The following is a 13,228-nucleotide window of genomic DNA, read 5'->3' as shown; positions in this document are numbered from 1 at the left end:
CTAAATATAAAAAACCCAGAAATTGTCTTTTTCTGGGACGGAGCAGTACTCCGCTACATGATGAGCTCGGTGAGACGTATGATCATTTGTTTTATTTAAAAATTTTATACAAATATAAAAATAACAAGTTATGCTTAAAGTTCTTTTGATAATAAAAGCAAAATAAATAATATTTTCATAATTTTTTAAATAAAACAAATGGTCAAACATTGTAAGTAAAAAAGTCAAATATGATAAGAGGGAGTAGTCTTTAACTCATAACCCTATCTTTTTTATTATACTTATGCTTATACTTGCGATCTAAAATTTAAATTTTCAACATGGAATCTAGAGTTGATTTTTACAGTTTTTCGCGGAAGTTTATTTTTTAGTCTTGACTTTTAGACCACAAGGAATGAGTATATAAAATTTTCAATCACAAATTATTTTACATTTTGTGAATATGTTCTATGATTTTTTTCATGAAACACCTAAACAATCACCCATGGTACTCCTGCATTGTGCAGATAACGTACAACATCCGCGATGGCTCCACCAGATGGCTGCCGTTGAAAAGTTTTTTTTTTTCAAATTTATTACTGTTTTTCTATATTACAGGGATGATATTACAGAGATACCACTATAATAATGGTTTTAGTATTTTTAAATGTTTTAATAGTAAATCTATAATAACGATTTAAATCAGTAAGGATGATATTGCAGAGATATCAATAGGATAATGGTTTTAAGCCCTGTTTTTTTTAACTTGGGATTATTATAATCCAGATTATTGGAAGTAAGATGAAAGAAAAAGACAATTTATTAAAGTAGCTTATTATAATCTGAAGCCCAGCTTATTATAATCTGATAAGCTGATTTAGGCGAGCTTTTTTAATTTATTGGGTGAAAAATTACCCACCGTGCCACCCCATAACCACTATAGACTTGCAAATTCAATAATCTAGACTCTAATAATGAAGTAGGAAAGAAATAACTCATAGTTTATTCTACTATATATTATAACAATCTAGCTTACCGTAATTTGACTCAATAATTTTGATTCAATAATTTAGATTGTAATAATCTTAAACTAAAAGAAATAGGGCCCAGTGCTTTTAAATGTTTAAATAGTAGTTTTATAATAACAATTTAAACGTGGTTGGTTTGTTAGTTGCACGAGCACGGTGAGTGCGTGGGCGTCGCGTGGCCGGCCGTCCGACCGAGCGGCCGGCGCACCGCACCGGATGGGCCGCTCCGGGTGTCGCGTCACGGCACGTTCGCCGTCTGCGGGATAGAAGAGCGTGTAGGATCTGCACTGCTCTTCCATCAGTGCGTGTTTAGTCGTGGAAAATTTCTAGGTTTAATTATTACATCAGATATATGGATTTATATTTGAAGTATTAAATATAGTCTAGTAATAAAATAAATTATATATTTTGTCACGAAACCGTAAGATGGATTTATTAAGACTACTTAATTCATCATAAGCAAATACTTACAGTAGCACTGTATTCTCAAATTATAACGTAATTAGACTTAGAGCATCCACAGTGTGTTTGAAAAGCAGTAAATAGGAAATAAAAAATTCCATTCAGCTACCTTTATACATTATGCAAATAGTCCATAACAAACAATAGCAAAAGCTGCCCATACCACTATGGGTAGGTAATAAGACAATAAAAAAACATAGTTGTATGGTGGCACGGTTTACAAATATTAAACAAAAGAACTTGTAACCATTACACACATGTTGGGGTAGTTTCCAAAACTATGGACTCGCAGATGTAGGTCTCATATCTATGTACTGCTTGCCAAATACATTCGTGTTGCTCAAAAATTTGCCTTGTAATTTAAGTGTAATATGTATAATTGATTTTAATTGATTTTTTCTATATTTAATAATATATATATATATCCAAATATTCATATGACAGCATGGAAATTTTTATTTTGAGACTAAACAGGTCCTTAGTCTCGATTACGTGGTGCTGTTGCCGTCTGCAGTGATTTGATCGTGTGCCGTCCTCCGTTCTCCTTCCTTGGTTACCTTTCCTTTTCTGTGCCATTAAGGCATGTACCCCCTATGAATATGGCCCCTGATCTCACATCTATTTCGTTTCAAATGTGTGAATTGTTTCATTATTTTAATGCGAGGGTTTGGTGGCACCATCGTGTTAATCACAAATGTTTAGCTATTTTTAAGTTTGGCTCTAGCTTCCACTTATGCAAATGTCATAATCTTCCCCCATAATCTAAAAGTCTTAGCTATGTTTTTAAGAAAAACTATAATTGACGTATGTGTCTATTATTGTAAAAGCGAAACCGACAAGTTGTCTTTCTTCCATGCTCTTTTTCCACCATTTGAATACATCAATGAAAAGTAAAAGTAAAAACTTCACGTCTATTCGAAGGGTCGCGAAGAACAAATCTATTAGCATGTGCTGTTAGAACGTATGATAGTTACTGTGCTGCTATACATACGTACGGTCTTACGTATGACTAAAAAGCATATAACCATCGATTAATCAAGTGATATTATAACTGTTGATCAATGTAAGCCATACAACTCGGTCATACGCATAATAATTTTTTGATAGTTATTAGCAATCAAACAAACTTTTTTAACAAGAAGATATATGCTGATTAATGTACCACTACATCTCTATTTTCACTAAATCTACCATTTTTTCTGTTACGGCCAAATTTGATTTGAAGACTAGCGTATATTGGCTCCGATCTATATTATAAACATTTCTGCATTTGTTATATGTTTAGATTTATTAGCACACATGATGCTATAAAGTATACCATAATAAGAATATTTTATTTTATTTTATTTATAATTTTAAATTAAATCTACCATATTAATTTATTTTAATTCTGAGACTTTTGACCTCGTCGGTAAAACTTACGTGACGCACGGTCTCGCAGGTGTCCGTCGCCGGCGAACGGCCGGGTGGGCCGGCGGCTCGCGCTCGCCGCTAAAACCAACCACGAAAAGCGAAAGCCACGCTTACCCGCACTAATCACCACCACCACTAGTAGTACTATTCGGTATTCGCGACACGACTCCTCCATAGTATAATTCATTTCCCACTTGGGCTTTCAGCGACAGCGCCGCCGCGCTAAAAAAAATCCTCCGCCATAAACTCCTCTCTCGCCTCTCGCCACTCGCCACTCGCCACCGTACCAGTGGAGGTGGTAGTTGGCGGCGGCGGCGGCGGAGGAGGTGAGGAGGCTGCTGCTGGTGCTTTGCCTCCATGGCGGCTTCTCCTCCCCTGCTGCTCCCGTTGCTGCTCGCCTGCGTTTGGGGTGCGACGGCGGCGGCGGCGGCGACGACGGACACGCTGAAGCAGGGGGAGTCGCTGACGGGGGCGGCGACGCTGGTGTCGTCGCCGTCGGGGGTGTTCGAGGTGGGGTTCTTCGCGCCGGACCCCAAGCTGCCGTCCAGGCTCTACCTCGGCATCTGGTACCGCAGCATCTCGCCGAGGACCGTCGTCTGGGTCGCCAACCGCGCCGCGCCCGCCACCGCCTCGTCGCCGTCGCTCACGCTCGCCGACAGCGGGGAGCTCCGGGTGCTCGACGGGTCCGCGGCGGACGCGCCCCTCCTGTGGAGGTCGAACGCGTCCACGCAGACCGCCCCCCGCGGCGGGTACAAGGCCGTCATCCACGACACCGGCAGCCTCGAGGTGCGCAGCGACGACGGGGCGCTGTGGGACAGCTTCTGGCACCCCTCGGACACCATGCTGTCCGGGATGCGCATCACCGTACGGACGCCAGGCAAGGGGCCGTCCGAGATGATGCGCTTCACGTCGTGGAGCAGCGAGACGGACCCATCGCCTGGGCGGTACGCGCTCGGCCTCGACCCGAACAACTCCGGCCAGGCCTTCATCTGGAGAGATGGTAATGTCACCATTTGGAGGTCAGTTTCTCGATTCGCCTCATGTCAAAATCATGCGTGTTGCTAGTAGTATCATTTGATTTGGATTTGCTTGATAATATGTTAAGACTGTAGGGCCTAGAATAATAATTAGTTCAAATCTGAGCTGCAATTATGCTTGCAATAGAAATTGAGTGTTATTAATGTACTTCAACTTCAAGTGGTTGCCTTTGGTCGTAGGAATTTCTCTGTCTGTAGTACAGTTTTACACACATCTGAGCATCTTCCTTGTGAGTCACGGGGCAATCCAAGACCTATATTTAGTTTTTCAAAATATTCTTATATTTAGTTTTTCAAAATATTGCTTGACTTCAATTAATGTTGCTTGGTAGGTAGCCTACTTTGGCTTGGCTTTCGCAGCTCATCCTCTATTTGACTAATTGCTTTAGTCATAAGCAAGGTAGCTTAAGCTTCTAGTAATATTACTTTGGAGTTTGGATAACTAGTTTGAGCATTTCCTTTTCATGGGTGATGCAAACATCATTTTCATTATGATGTAGAATGGTTGGAGAAGGGCCATCACAACCATCAAGTTTAGCAACAGGAATAGCCATGTGGGGGAACACTACTTCCTAATTGTAGTCCATCAATAACCAAAATCAGTGTTCACTAGTTAATAATAATATTAGTAGGCTATTCTAACATGTGTAACCTCTCTTTATGATACATTGATATGTTCTCTGCCATGATTTCTGTTGTGTGATATATTTGAAAAACCTAGAAGATTGCAACATTTCATAAGTTTAAAATATTTTCTGAGTCAAATATATGTTTATTACTTTCATATGTTCCTAGATGTCGTTTTAGAAAGTTAATTTTGTTTTCAAATAGGTTTGTTTTTGGTTTTGTAGGTAGTGTTTTCCTAAATAGGCCCTAGTAGAAGTCATTGTAACTGAATTAGCAACATAGATGGAGGCTACTAATTGGAGCTAATAACATTTAAGCAGGGGAGCATGTCAAAATGTGAGCTATTTGTTATCTCCTTGGTTTGTTGATATCTTAAAAGAACAGAGGAAATATATTGTAATTCTAGAAGATTGTTTGAGAAAATCTCTCAGCAAACAGATTTGTGTTTTCTTTTTTTTTTGGTCATAAGTAACCCAATAAATCCAATCATTAGCAAAAGGAAAAATAATCCTCTATACCATTCTGAGTTTGTGAAATGTTGGTTTCTACTTCTAACTTTGTGTATTGTCTTATCTGCCACTGGAAACCTATGAACACTAACTTTCAATACCGACAAGGAAAATACCATATATCCTTGCTCTTTGGTATTTCCACCGTCCAAATGGAGATGAGCTCAAGCAATAAAAACCACGAGTCATGTTCTCTAATTTTGACAGTGACAGTGCCATATAGCAACTTCTCCACTTACTTCCTCAGACCAATCACAATCAACCCTTATTTAGGATAATATTTGGTCAAACTTTGAAAATTTCTACCTTCGATAATATCTTAAATGCTTAGTTTAAATACAAGAGAAATGATACACATAGTTTATCCTCGAAAAGTGCTATATCATAAACATATTAGATTTTATAAATTTGTAATAACACAAAATTGCTTGTCGGAATTTTAAAAGTTTAACCAAATCTTATCCTAAATGGCAGATATTTTGACCGGAGGGAGTATTTCCTTAATACCCATGCAAAACTCCAGAAATCCTTGTATTTTGGGATGGAGGGAGTACCGAAATACACAAAATCAGATGGCATTTTAATATAATGCTGACTCAAGAGTGGCATATAAGAAAATTTTCCTTCCGAAATTGCATGGTATGCTTTGATGAATCCTCAGTACCTGCAGGCTGAATATCAGCCTGATGGAGTGATGATACATAAGTTGACTAGAAAATATGTAATGCAGGTATATTGAATATGAAATGGGATTTTGGATAGTGTTATTGATATATCTGATAGCAATGTAACTAGTTTAATATAGAACATCATAATAATTGGATGCTCAATTTAAGATATGCCATAACTTTAATTGACTCTTTACAGGTCAGGACAGTGGACTGGGCAGAATTTTGTGGGCATTCCTTGGAGACCACTGTACTTGTATGGGTTCAAGCCAGCAAATGATCCCAACTTAGGTGCATACTACACTTACACTGCATCAAACACATCTCTGCAGAGGTTTGTTGTTATGCCAAATGGTACAGACATCTGCTACATGGTTAAGAAGTCAGCACAAGAATGGGAGACTGTCTGGATGCAACCATCGAATGAGTGTGAGTACTATGCTACATGTGGCGCAAACGCTAAATGCACTGCCTTGCAAGATGGCAAAGCACAATGTACCTGCCTGAAAGGTAACTCTTTGACCAGTAGTTTGTTTTTTTTTTGATAATGGGAAAAAGATCCCGACCTTTACTTCTGCAGAAGCTACAGCTGAACTATTACAAAATTTGCAGCAGTTATGTCTGCATAACCAAATCAAGAAAGAACACCAACATAGATGTGAATTCCTTTCTATACTGTGAGAGAAGTGTAACTGACATAAAATTAGATTCGTGTTTATACTGATGGTCACAGATATTCAGACCCTATTTTGAGTGCAGGAATTTACATTAATCTTGTGGACATTGTCCTGGTTACTTCACTATTAATTTATCCAAAGTCGCAACATTAGTTTTTTCTGCTCCTTCATCTGAAAGGTTCTTACATAACTTAATAACTTCCACATGCTATAGTTGCAGTATGGGCATAGATTTTTCGAATCATGGAGGCTATAACATTACCAAATAAATAGAAAGCTGGGCTTCAGTCATTGTAAGTTTTTGAAAATGTTAAAAGATAAGAGTTCTTTACTTTAGGGGATTTTCTCAACCCAGTCGAAAGTTTTTTTCTTAACTGAATGTATATTCTTCCTTTTCTGTTCACCGACGGTACATGACAGTTGACACTAAAATACATTAACACTGTGAAATATGAATATGTGGTGTGTTTTCTCTTGTTGTTTTGATATTTGCACTGCTTACATGCTTACAAATGAATACTGGCTGGAGTGGTGGGTTTAATATTTATTGCTGACTTATATAGGTTTTCAGCCAAAGTTTCTTGATCAGTGGAATATGGGAAATTGGAGTCAAGGTTGTGTCAGGAGCCCACCTTTGGGTTGTCAGGTGAACCAATCTGGGGATGGATTTCTTTCTATCCCAAACATCAAGTGGCCAGATTTCTCATACTGGCCGTCTACGGTGCAAGATGAGAATGGGTGCATGACTGCTTGCCTGAACAACTGCTCGTGTGGTGCCTATGTCTATATCAATACAATAGGATGTCTACTCTGGGGTAGCGACCTGATTGACACGTACCAGTTTCAGAGTGGGGGATATACCCTAAACCTCAAACTTCCTGCTTCTGAATTACGTAAGTGATGATGATTATCTGATGCAAGTATACAACAGTGTAGATATGCACTTTCCGTATCTTCTCTCATGTAAAATATGATGTTTATGATGACTTCAGCTTCCCTTTATGAGCAGGCTCACATCATGCAGTTTGGAAAATAGCCACAATAGTGTCTGCAGTGGTGTTATTTGTTTTGCTAATTTGCCTCTTTCTGTGGTTGAAGCGTGGGAGAAATATCAAAGGTAAGGTTCTTTTGCGCGCCCCCAAATTCAGCTGATCTTAGGTATGCTAGTAAATCTGTAATTGAAGATGTCTTCATGATCAGGAATATTTCTATCCTCGTTTCACCACAAAGCATTAAAAAATAAATTGATCTTGACTTCTAAAAGTTGTAGGTAGGGCTGAATGTAGATCTTTCTTGTTCAAGGTGTAACTAATCATGACAAGACCATGCATTTGTGTAATGTGTTTCTTGTAAAACGTTGCCATTGCCAGTATTTGAAAGTATTCTCGTGTTAACATAGATCATGCGTGTGTACTCCACAAAGTTAAGTATCCGGTTGTTATGCTAAATAAGATTAGTTTTCCATCTATATCTCTCGAGCAGTTTTACAGTGCTCCATCTTACCTCTTGAGAGGTAAGAGCTTTTGGTTAATCTTGACCGTTTAATTTTGTCCTTTTATTTTAATCAACATAAAAGATCCAGCACCTCATTAATTTATCATGGCCAAATAAGTAAAGTACTATTACAATAATAACCTTTTCTTGCTAATCATTCATGCATGCATACTGTGAAAATAATAATAACATCAATCACATTAATTCCATAAGGCAATATTAGGCAAAGTTTTGGTGGACCAACATGTCAGTCAAACTGAAACTTTCATTTATACATATTGTTAGAAATAGTGGAAGGCTGGAAGCTCCCATTCTCCAAATGATTCAAACTTAACATAAAATTTATTACAAATAATTTTCTTATTTGAAGCCAAATAGATATGAATGAATTTGGAGCTAGATTCTGTTGAATCAAAAATAAAATAAAATTAGCAATGTGAAAATCATTTGTCCCTATATGTATCCTAATTATTCTGAACTTAGTTTATAAATTGAAAGTACAAAAATATTAAGAGTATTGCATATTTGTAATTTTAATTTTGAATTAGTAGTATTTAAATAAGGAAATATTGTCTCTTTCCTTATTACAATGCAATTCATGGTCATATATGAATTCAAATGACAATAATGACTCTTACCACACATGAGGTAAGAGTATTATCGGCCCTTGGATCTATTCACAATCCATGAGGCTCAATACGATCAATCCACATTATGCAGTACATCTCCCTTCTCTACTGTTCAACAGTTTTAATTCACTGATTGAAACTTAGTAAAAGTTCACTTGAATGAATTTCTATCCAAATAACTTTTGTACATTGATAATATCTTTTTGAAGTGATAGCTATTTCTTGTTAGTTGGTATTATGGTCAAGTATTCCAGTTAGACTCATGATCAGTCATACCTTACAGAGATTTACATAAACTGTTAAATTTGCTGTTGTACTGTTGTGAAATTTTTGCTCACAGAAGAACTAACGGTGAATGTCAGTCATTTAGTGATTATTCATCTTTCAATATGAACTCATGGAGGTATGCATAATGTTAACTTATAACTGTTATTATTGAGCAGATGCTGTGCACAAAAGTTGGAGATCCCTACATACATCTACAAGGTCTCAGCAGAATAGTGGTATGCTGGACATCTCACAGTCAATTCCTTTCGACGATGATAGAGAGGATGGAAAAAGCCATGAACTCAAAGTATACTCCTTTGACCGGATAAAAGCAGCCACATCTAATTTTAGCGACTCCAACAAGCTTGGAGCAGGAGGATTTGGCCCTGTATATATGGTACATGTTTTATTTTTTCGATGAAATATATGTTATGTTTTTATATCATAGTTTATAATTGAAACAGTAATCTTTATACAATATTTAGGCAAGCTTTATTATGTCATGAATACTGTAGGGAAAATTACCCGGGGGAGAAGAAGTAGCTGTAAAGAGGCTTTGTAAGAAATCAGGTCAAGGACTTGAGGAGTTCAAGAATGAGGTCATACTTATTGCAAAACTGCAGCATCGCAATCTTGTGAGACTATTAGGATGCTGCATAGAGGGAGAAGAGAAGATCTTGGTGTATGAGTACATGCCTAACAAAAGTCTAGACGCATTCCTCTTTAGTACGTATCATTTCTGCACACTGTCATTCCCTTTATAATGAGCAAATACGTTAATTGAATCATATTTACTGTGGATGAATAGATCCTGAAAAGCAAGGGCTCCTAGACTGGAGGAAACGGTTTGATATAATTGAAGGGATTGCTCGAGGGCTGCTATATCTCCACCGGGACTCAAGGTTACGCGTTGTTCATCGTGATCTCAAAGCCAGCAACATTCTCCTGGACATGGACATGAACCCCAAGATATCAGATTTTGGAATGGCCAGGATGTTTGGAGGGGATCAAAACCAATTCAACACGAATCGTGTGGTTGGAACATTGTATGTGCAATTCAAATATACCTCAGAATATCCTCAATATTTTCCACTGTTATGATAAGTTTGTTTTCGTTTTTGCAGTGGCTATATGTCACCAGAATATGCTATGGAAGGCATTTTCTCAGTCAAGTCTGATGTTTATAGCTTTGGAGTTCTAATGTTAGAGATCATCACAGGAAAGAGGGCTTTGAGCTTTCATGGTCAACAAGACTCCCTAAACATTGCAGGATATGTAAGCACAAGGATATATATACTGTAAGCTTTAGCTGATACTTGTCAAGAGCTTAACTTTGCAACATTTCTTCAGGCATGGCGACAGTGGAATGAAGACAAGGGCGAGGAACTGATTGATCCATTGATAAGAGCATCGTGCTCACTTCGACAAGTTTTGAGATGCATCCACATTGCGTTGCTATGTGTTCAAGATCATGCGCAAGAACGTCCTGATATCCCTGCGGTCATACTGATGTTGAGCAGCGACAGCTCCAGTCTTCCCATGCCAAGACCGCCTACGCTGATGCTCCATGGTCGTTCGCTTGAGACGAGCAGATCAAGTGAGAAGGATCAGAGCCACTCCATCGGTACTGTGTCAATGACACAATTGCATGGAAGATAGCTTAGCAAGGACAACATACTGAAAATCATTGACATCTTCGTTTGCTCATATATATATTTTTCCTTTTTTTTTCCTGCTATTGCAAAAGTATTGTCTTGTGTAGATTAGGATTAAGGGGGGCTTGCTCATGCTAATTTGTATAAATAACATTTATGTCATATAAAATGGCATGTAAGTTTTGTAAAATGAAGCATGTGCATATGATTGTGATAGCTATTATTATTTTTCAGACCAGCATGAACCTGCCACCCAATACCCATCACCTAGCTAGTAAACTACTACTATGGTCATATAAATTTGATGTTTAAAACAATGTTTTGTTAAACTTTTAAAACTTTAGCCATCTATTGTATATATAAAACAATATGAAAAGGAGTCTACATGTTTGCTTTCATAACGTAGAAAATCTCACATTAATTGAAAGAAATTAAGAAAAATAGAAAAGTCAATTGGAGAAGCTATCCATGTTAACTACAGGAACAGTAAGAAAAAAAAAGACTTGGTCAGTCGGACAATACGGCTTACGTAATAAATTTGGCCTCTTTCTTTCGAAAATGTGTTTTAGATTTATAAAACAACAATCATTTATGGTCTCTCAAACTGAAACCAATCAGGAACTATCCATGTATTTGTTTGCTAATTATACTAACTACATCCATGGCAATAAATATGTAGCCGTGACAACAAAACAAAACACAAATACACAAAAGCAATCATACTTTCCTGTCAGAAATCCTCTTGCCGAAATTAGCTTCATCAACAAATTAAATAAATAGCAGAAATAACCCACCATGTTCACTCTAGCGAGGTAAAAATCGTCAAATTAATGTAAAAAAAAAAAACAGGGTCCAACTAAAAATATGAAATTAAGAATAAAAAATTAAGACAATTAAAAGACGAGTCCATGTAGAAATACAAATTACAAAATATAAAATTTAGACAAAAATTAATATTGGGATAAGAGTCGAACAGAAATACAATTTAGGAAAATCAAATTTGGATTCAAAACTAAAAATAATCAGAACTGAGAGAAATATTTATAAAATGGAATTTTATCTCAATATTAATTAAGAGAAAAATAAAAGTGAAAAAGTGTATTTCAGAATAAAAAGTGAGAAAATTAAAAGACAAGTCCATGTAGAAATACAATTTTCATGTTCGTTGAAAATTGTTTCGCATGTTAACTGAAGAAAAATAAAATAGCCTTTTCATTGTGTTCATATAAAAATGCAACTAACAAATGAGATTTAATTCTCAAACCTATAGCAACATACTAGAGGAGTTCCTATGGTCCAAATCATGAGCAACAATAACGAAATAAAATGTAAAAATACTGGTAATAAATAATTGTTAATAGGGATGCACATTTTTCTTATTTCAAACAATTTATAAACTATTATGAATATATGCTATAATGTGTTTTCTTTAGTAGATGGAAGAATGTCATAAGAGATACTAAGAAGACATCACTAATATTCTGAAGATAAAGATGAAAAAAATGAAGATAAACAAATATATCATAGAGGTTAGATATCATTAATTTATTTTACAAATATGAGAATAGTAAAGGATCCATCACTTTTGCTTTATATACATATGAATTACTATGTTAATCAAAATATCAAACATATAAATTTGGTCAAGTTAAAGGAGAGTTTAAAAATTATATTTCCATTTTTAATATTTTAAAATAAAATGTGAAAGCATATACGTAATTATGCGAGAGAATTTTATAATGATGCTAGCCCCGCAATCTCCATGAGCAACCACACTAGTTGATTCTATATTAGACCAAGATTATGATACTCTCACAATACTTTTCAAGGGTTAGGATTCCACAGGTATGACTAATCGTATCCTAAATATCAAATAGTACCTCCATTCCTATACGAGTTCATTTTTATAAACGAGTTTAGATCCATATTTTATCCAAATTCGTTTTTTTAAGAAAGAGGGAATAATACCATCTTACCACCAGCAAAAGATAAATGCCATTTTGCAGGAATACTACTTGTCAGGCGCATTGCTCAACGTCAGAGGGACGTCGAGCGATGCTGGCCGCATCGGACGGAAACCAGAGAGCAACCGAGCACATGCTCAACAAACTGGCTTGTCTTGGCCCATGAATACACAGTCGCAAACAAACTCCCAAATGTCATTCCTCTTTTATTTCTCTACTAGAAAAAATTTCGTGCGTTGCAAAGAGACAAGTTAATTTTAGTTCTATAAATTAAAATAAATTTTGAAAATAAGTTTTAAAACAAATTAAGCGTTGAGCGATTGAGTCAAGAATAGTAAACCATGGTCGATTGTACAATTGATTTGAAAATCATGAGGAAACATACAATTGAGAATAGTAAAATATGATCAACTTCATAAATAAATTAAATAATATGGGTTGCCTTTCAACAAGGAAGATAAAGACATGCTAAACCCTCTTATGATATTTTCAACCAAGTTTTCTGAGTCATACTCCCTATGATTTTTTATTTAATGTAAATATTTAATTTTAAATAGTACATTATGATTCTATTTTCATTGTTAATTGTATTTTTACTTTAATTTATTTTTTTAGTGGGCAGTCTACATTTTTTTTTTAAAAATAAATGTAGACTGCCCACTATCACAGTCGATGTGGTGTGGTAGGACATCACGCTATGGTGTGGTGAGATGTGCTTGTTATATCCTCCTCAATGAGCACGAGTTTTTCTCAACGTACATGCATAGATACTTTGCTAATTAGCCGAATTCGTATAGCAGTAAGCAGCCGAGCAAGCGT

The 13,228-nt window shown here is 36.4% G+C and overlaps 1 protein-coding gene across 1 annotated transcript; it reads left to right on the top strand.

The window, feature by feature from the left end:
- Positions 1 to 3,092: 3,092 nt before the first annotated feature.
- LOC102712742 (G-type lectin S-receptor-like serine/threonine-protein kinase B120) lies at positions 3,093 to 10,663 on the top strand. The gene is made up of 9 exons (XM_006658614.3): positions 3,093 to 3,901; positions 5,923 to 6,233; positions 6,964 to 7,293; positions 7,410 to 7,517; positions 8,967 to 9,187; positions 9,306 to 9,516; positions 9,599 to 9,836; positions 9,915 to 10,065; positions 10,141 to 10,663. Exons 1-9 carry the CDS (start codon positions 3,240 to 3,242, stop codon positions 10,447 to 10,449), a joined length of 2,541 nt encoding a protein of 846 aa, XP_006658677.3. The 5' UTR covers positions 3,093 to 3,239; the 3' UTR covers positions 10,450 to 10,663.
- Positions 10,664 to 13,228: the final 2,565 nt, after the last annotated feature.

Source organism: Oryza brachyantha, chromosome 7 (assembly GCF_000231095.2).
Source record: "Oryza brachyantha chromosome 7, ObraRS2, whole genome shotgun sequence".
Taxonomy (NCBI): domain Eukaryota; kingdom Viridiplantae; phylum Streptophyta; class Magnoliopsida; order Poales; family Poaceae; genus Oryza; species Oryza brachyantha.
The sequence above is the reverse complement of the archived record's forward strand: the minus strand, read 5'-3'. Positions and strand labels throughout refer to the sequence as shown.

Coding starts and splice junctions, on each gene's coding strand:
- LOC102712742 (XM_006658614.3), top strand. CDS start 3,240: ATGGCGGCTTCTCCTCCCCTGCTGCTCCCGTTGCTGCTCGCCTGCGTT. Junction 9,517..9,598: donor TCTAGACGCATTCCTCTTTA/GTACGTATCATT, acceptor GTGGATGAATAG/ATCCTGAAAAGCAAGGGCTC. Junction 10,066..10,140: donor CCCTAAACATTGCAGGATAT/GTAAGCACAAGG, acceptor ACATTTCTTCAG/GCATGGCGACAGTGGAATGA.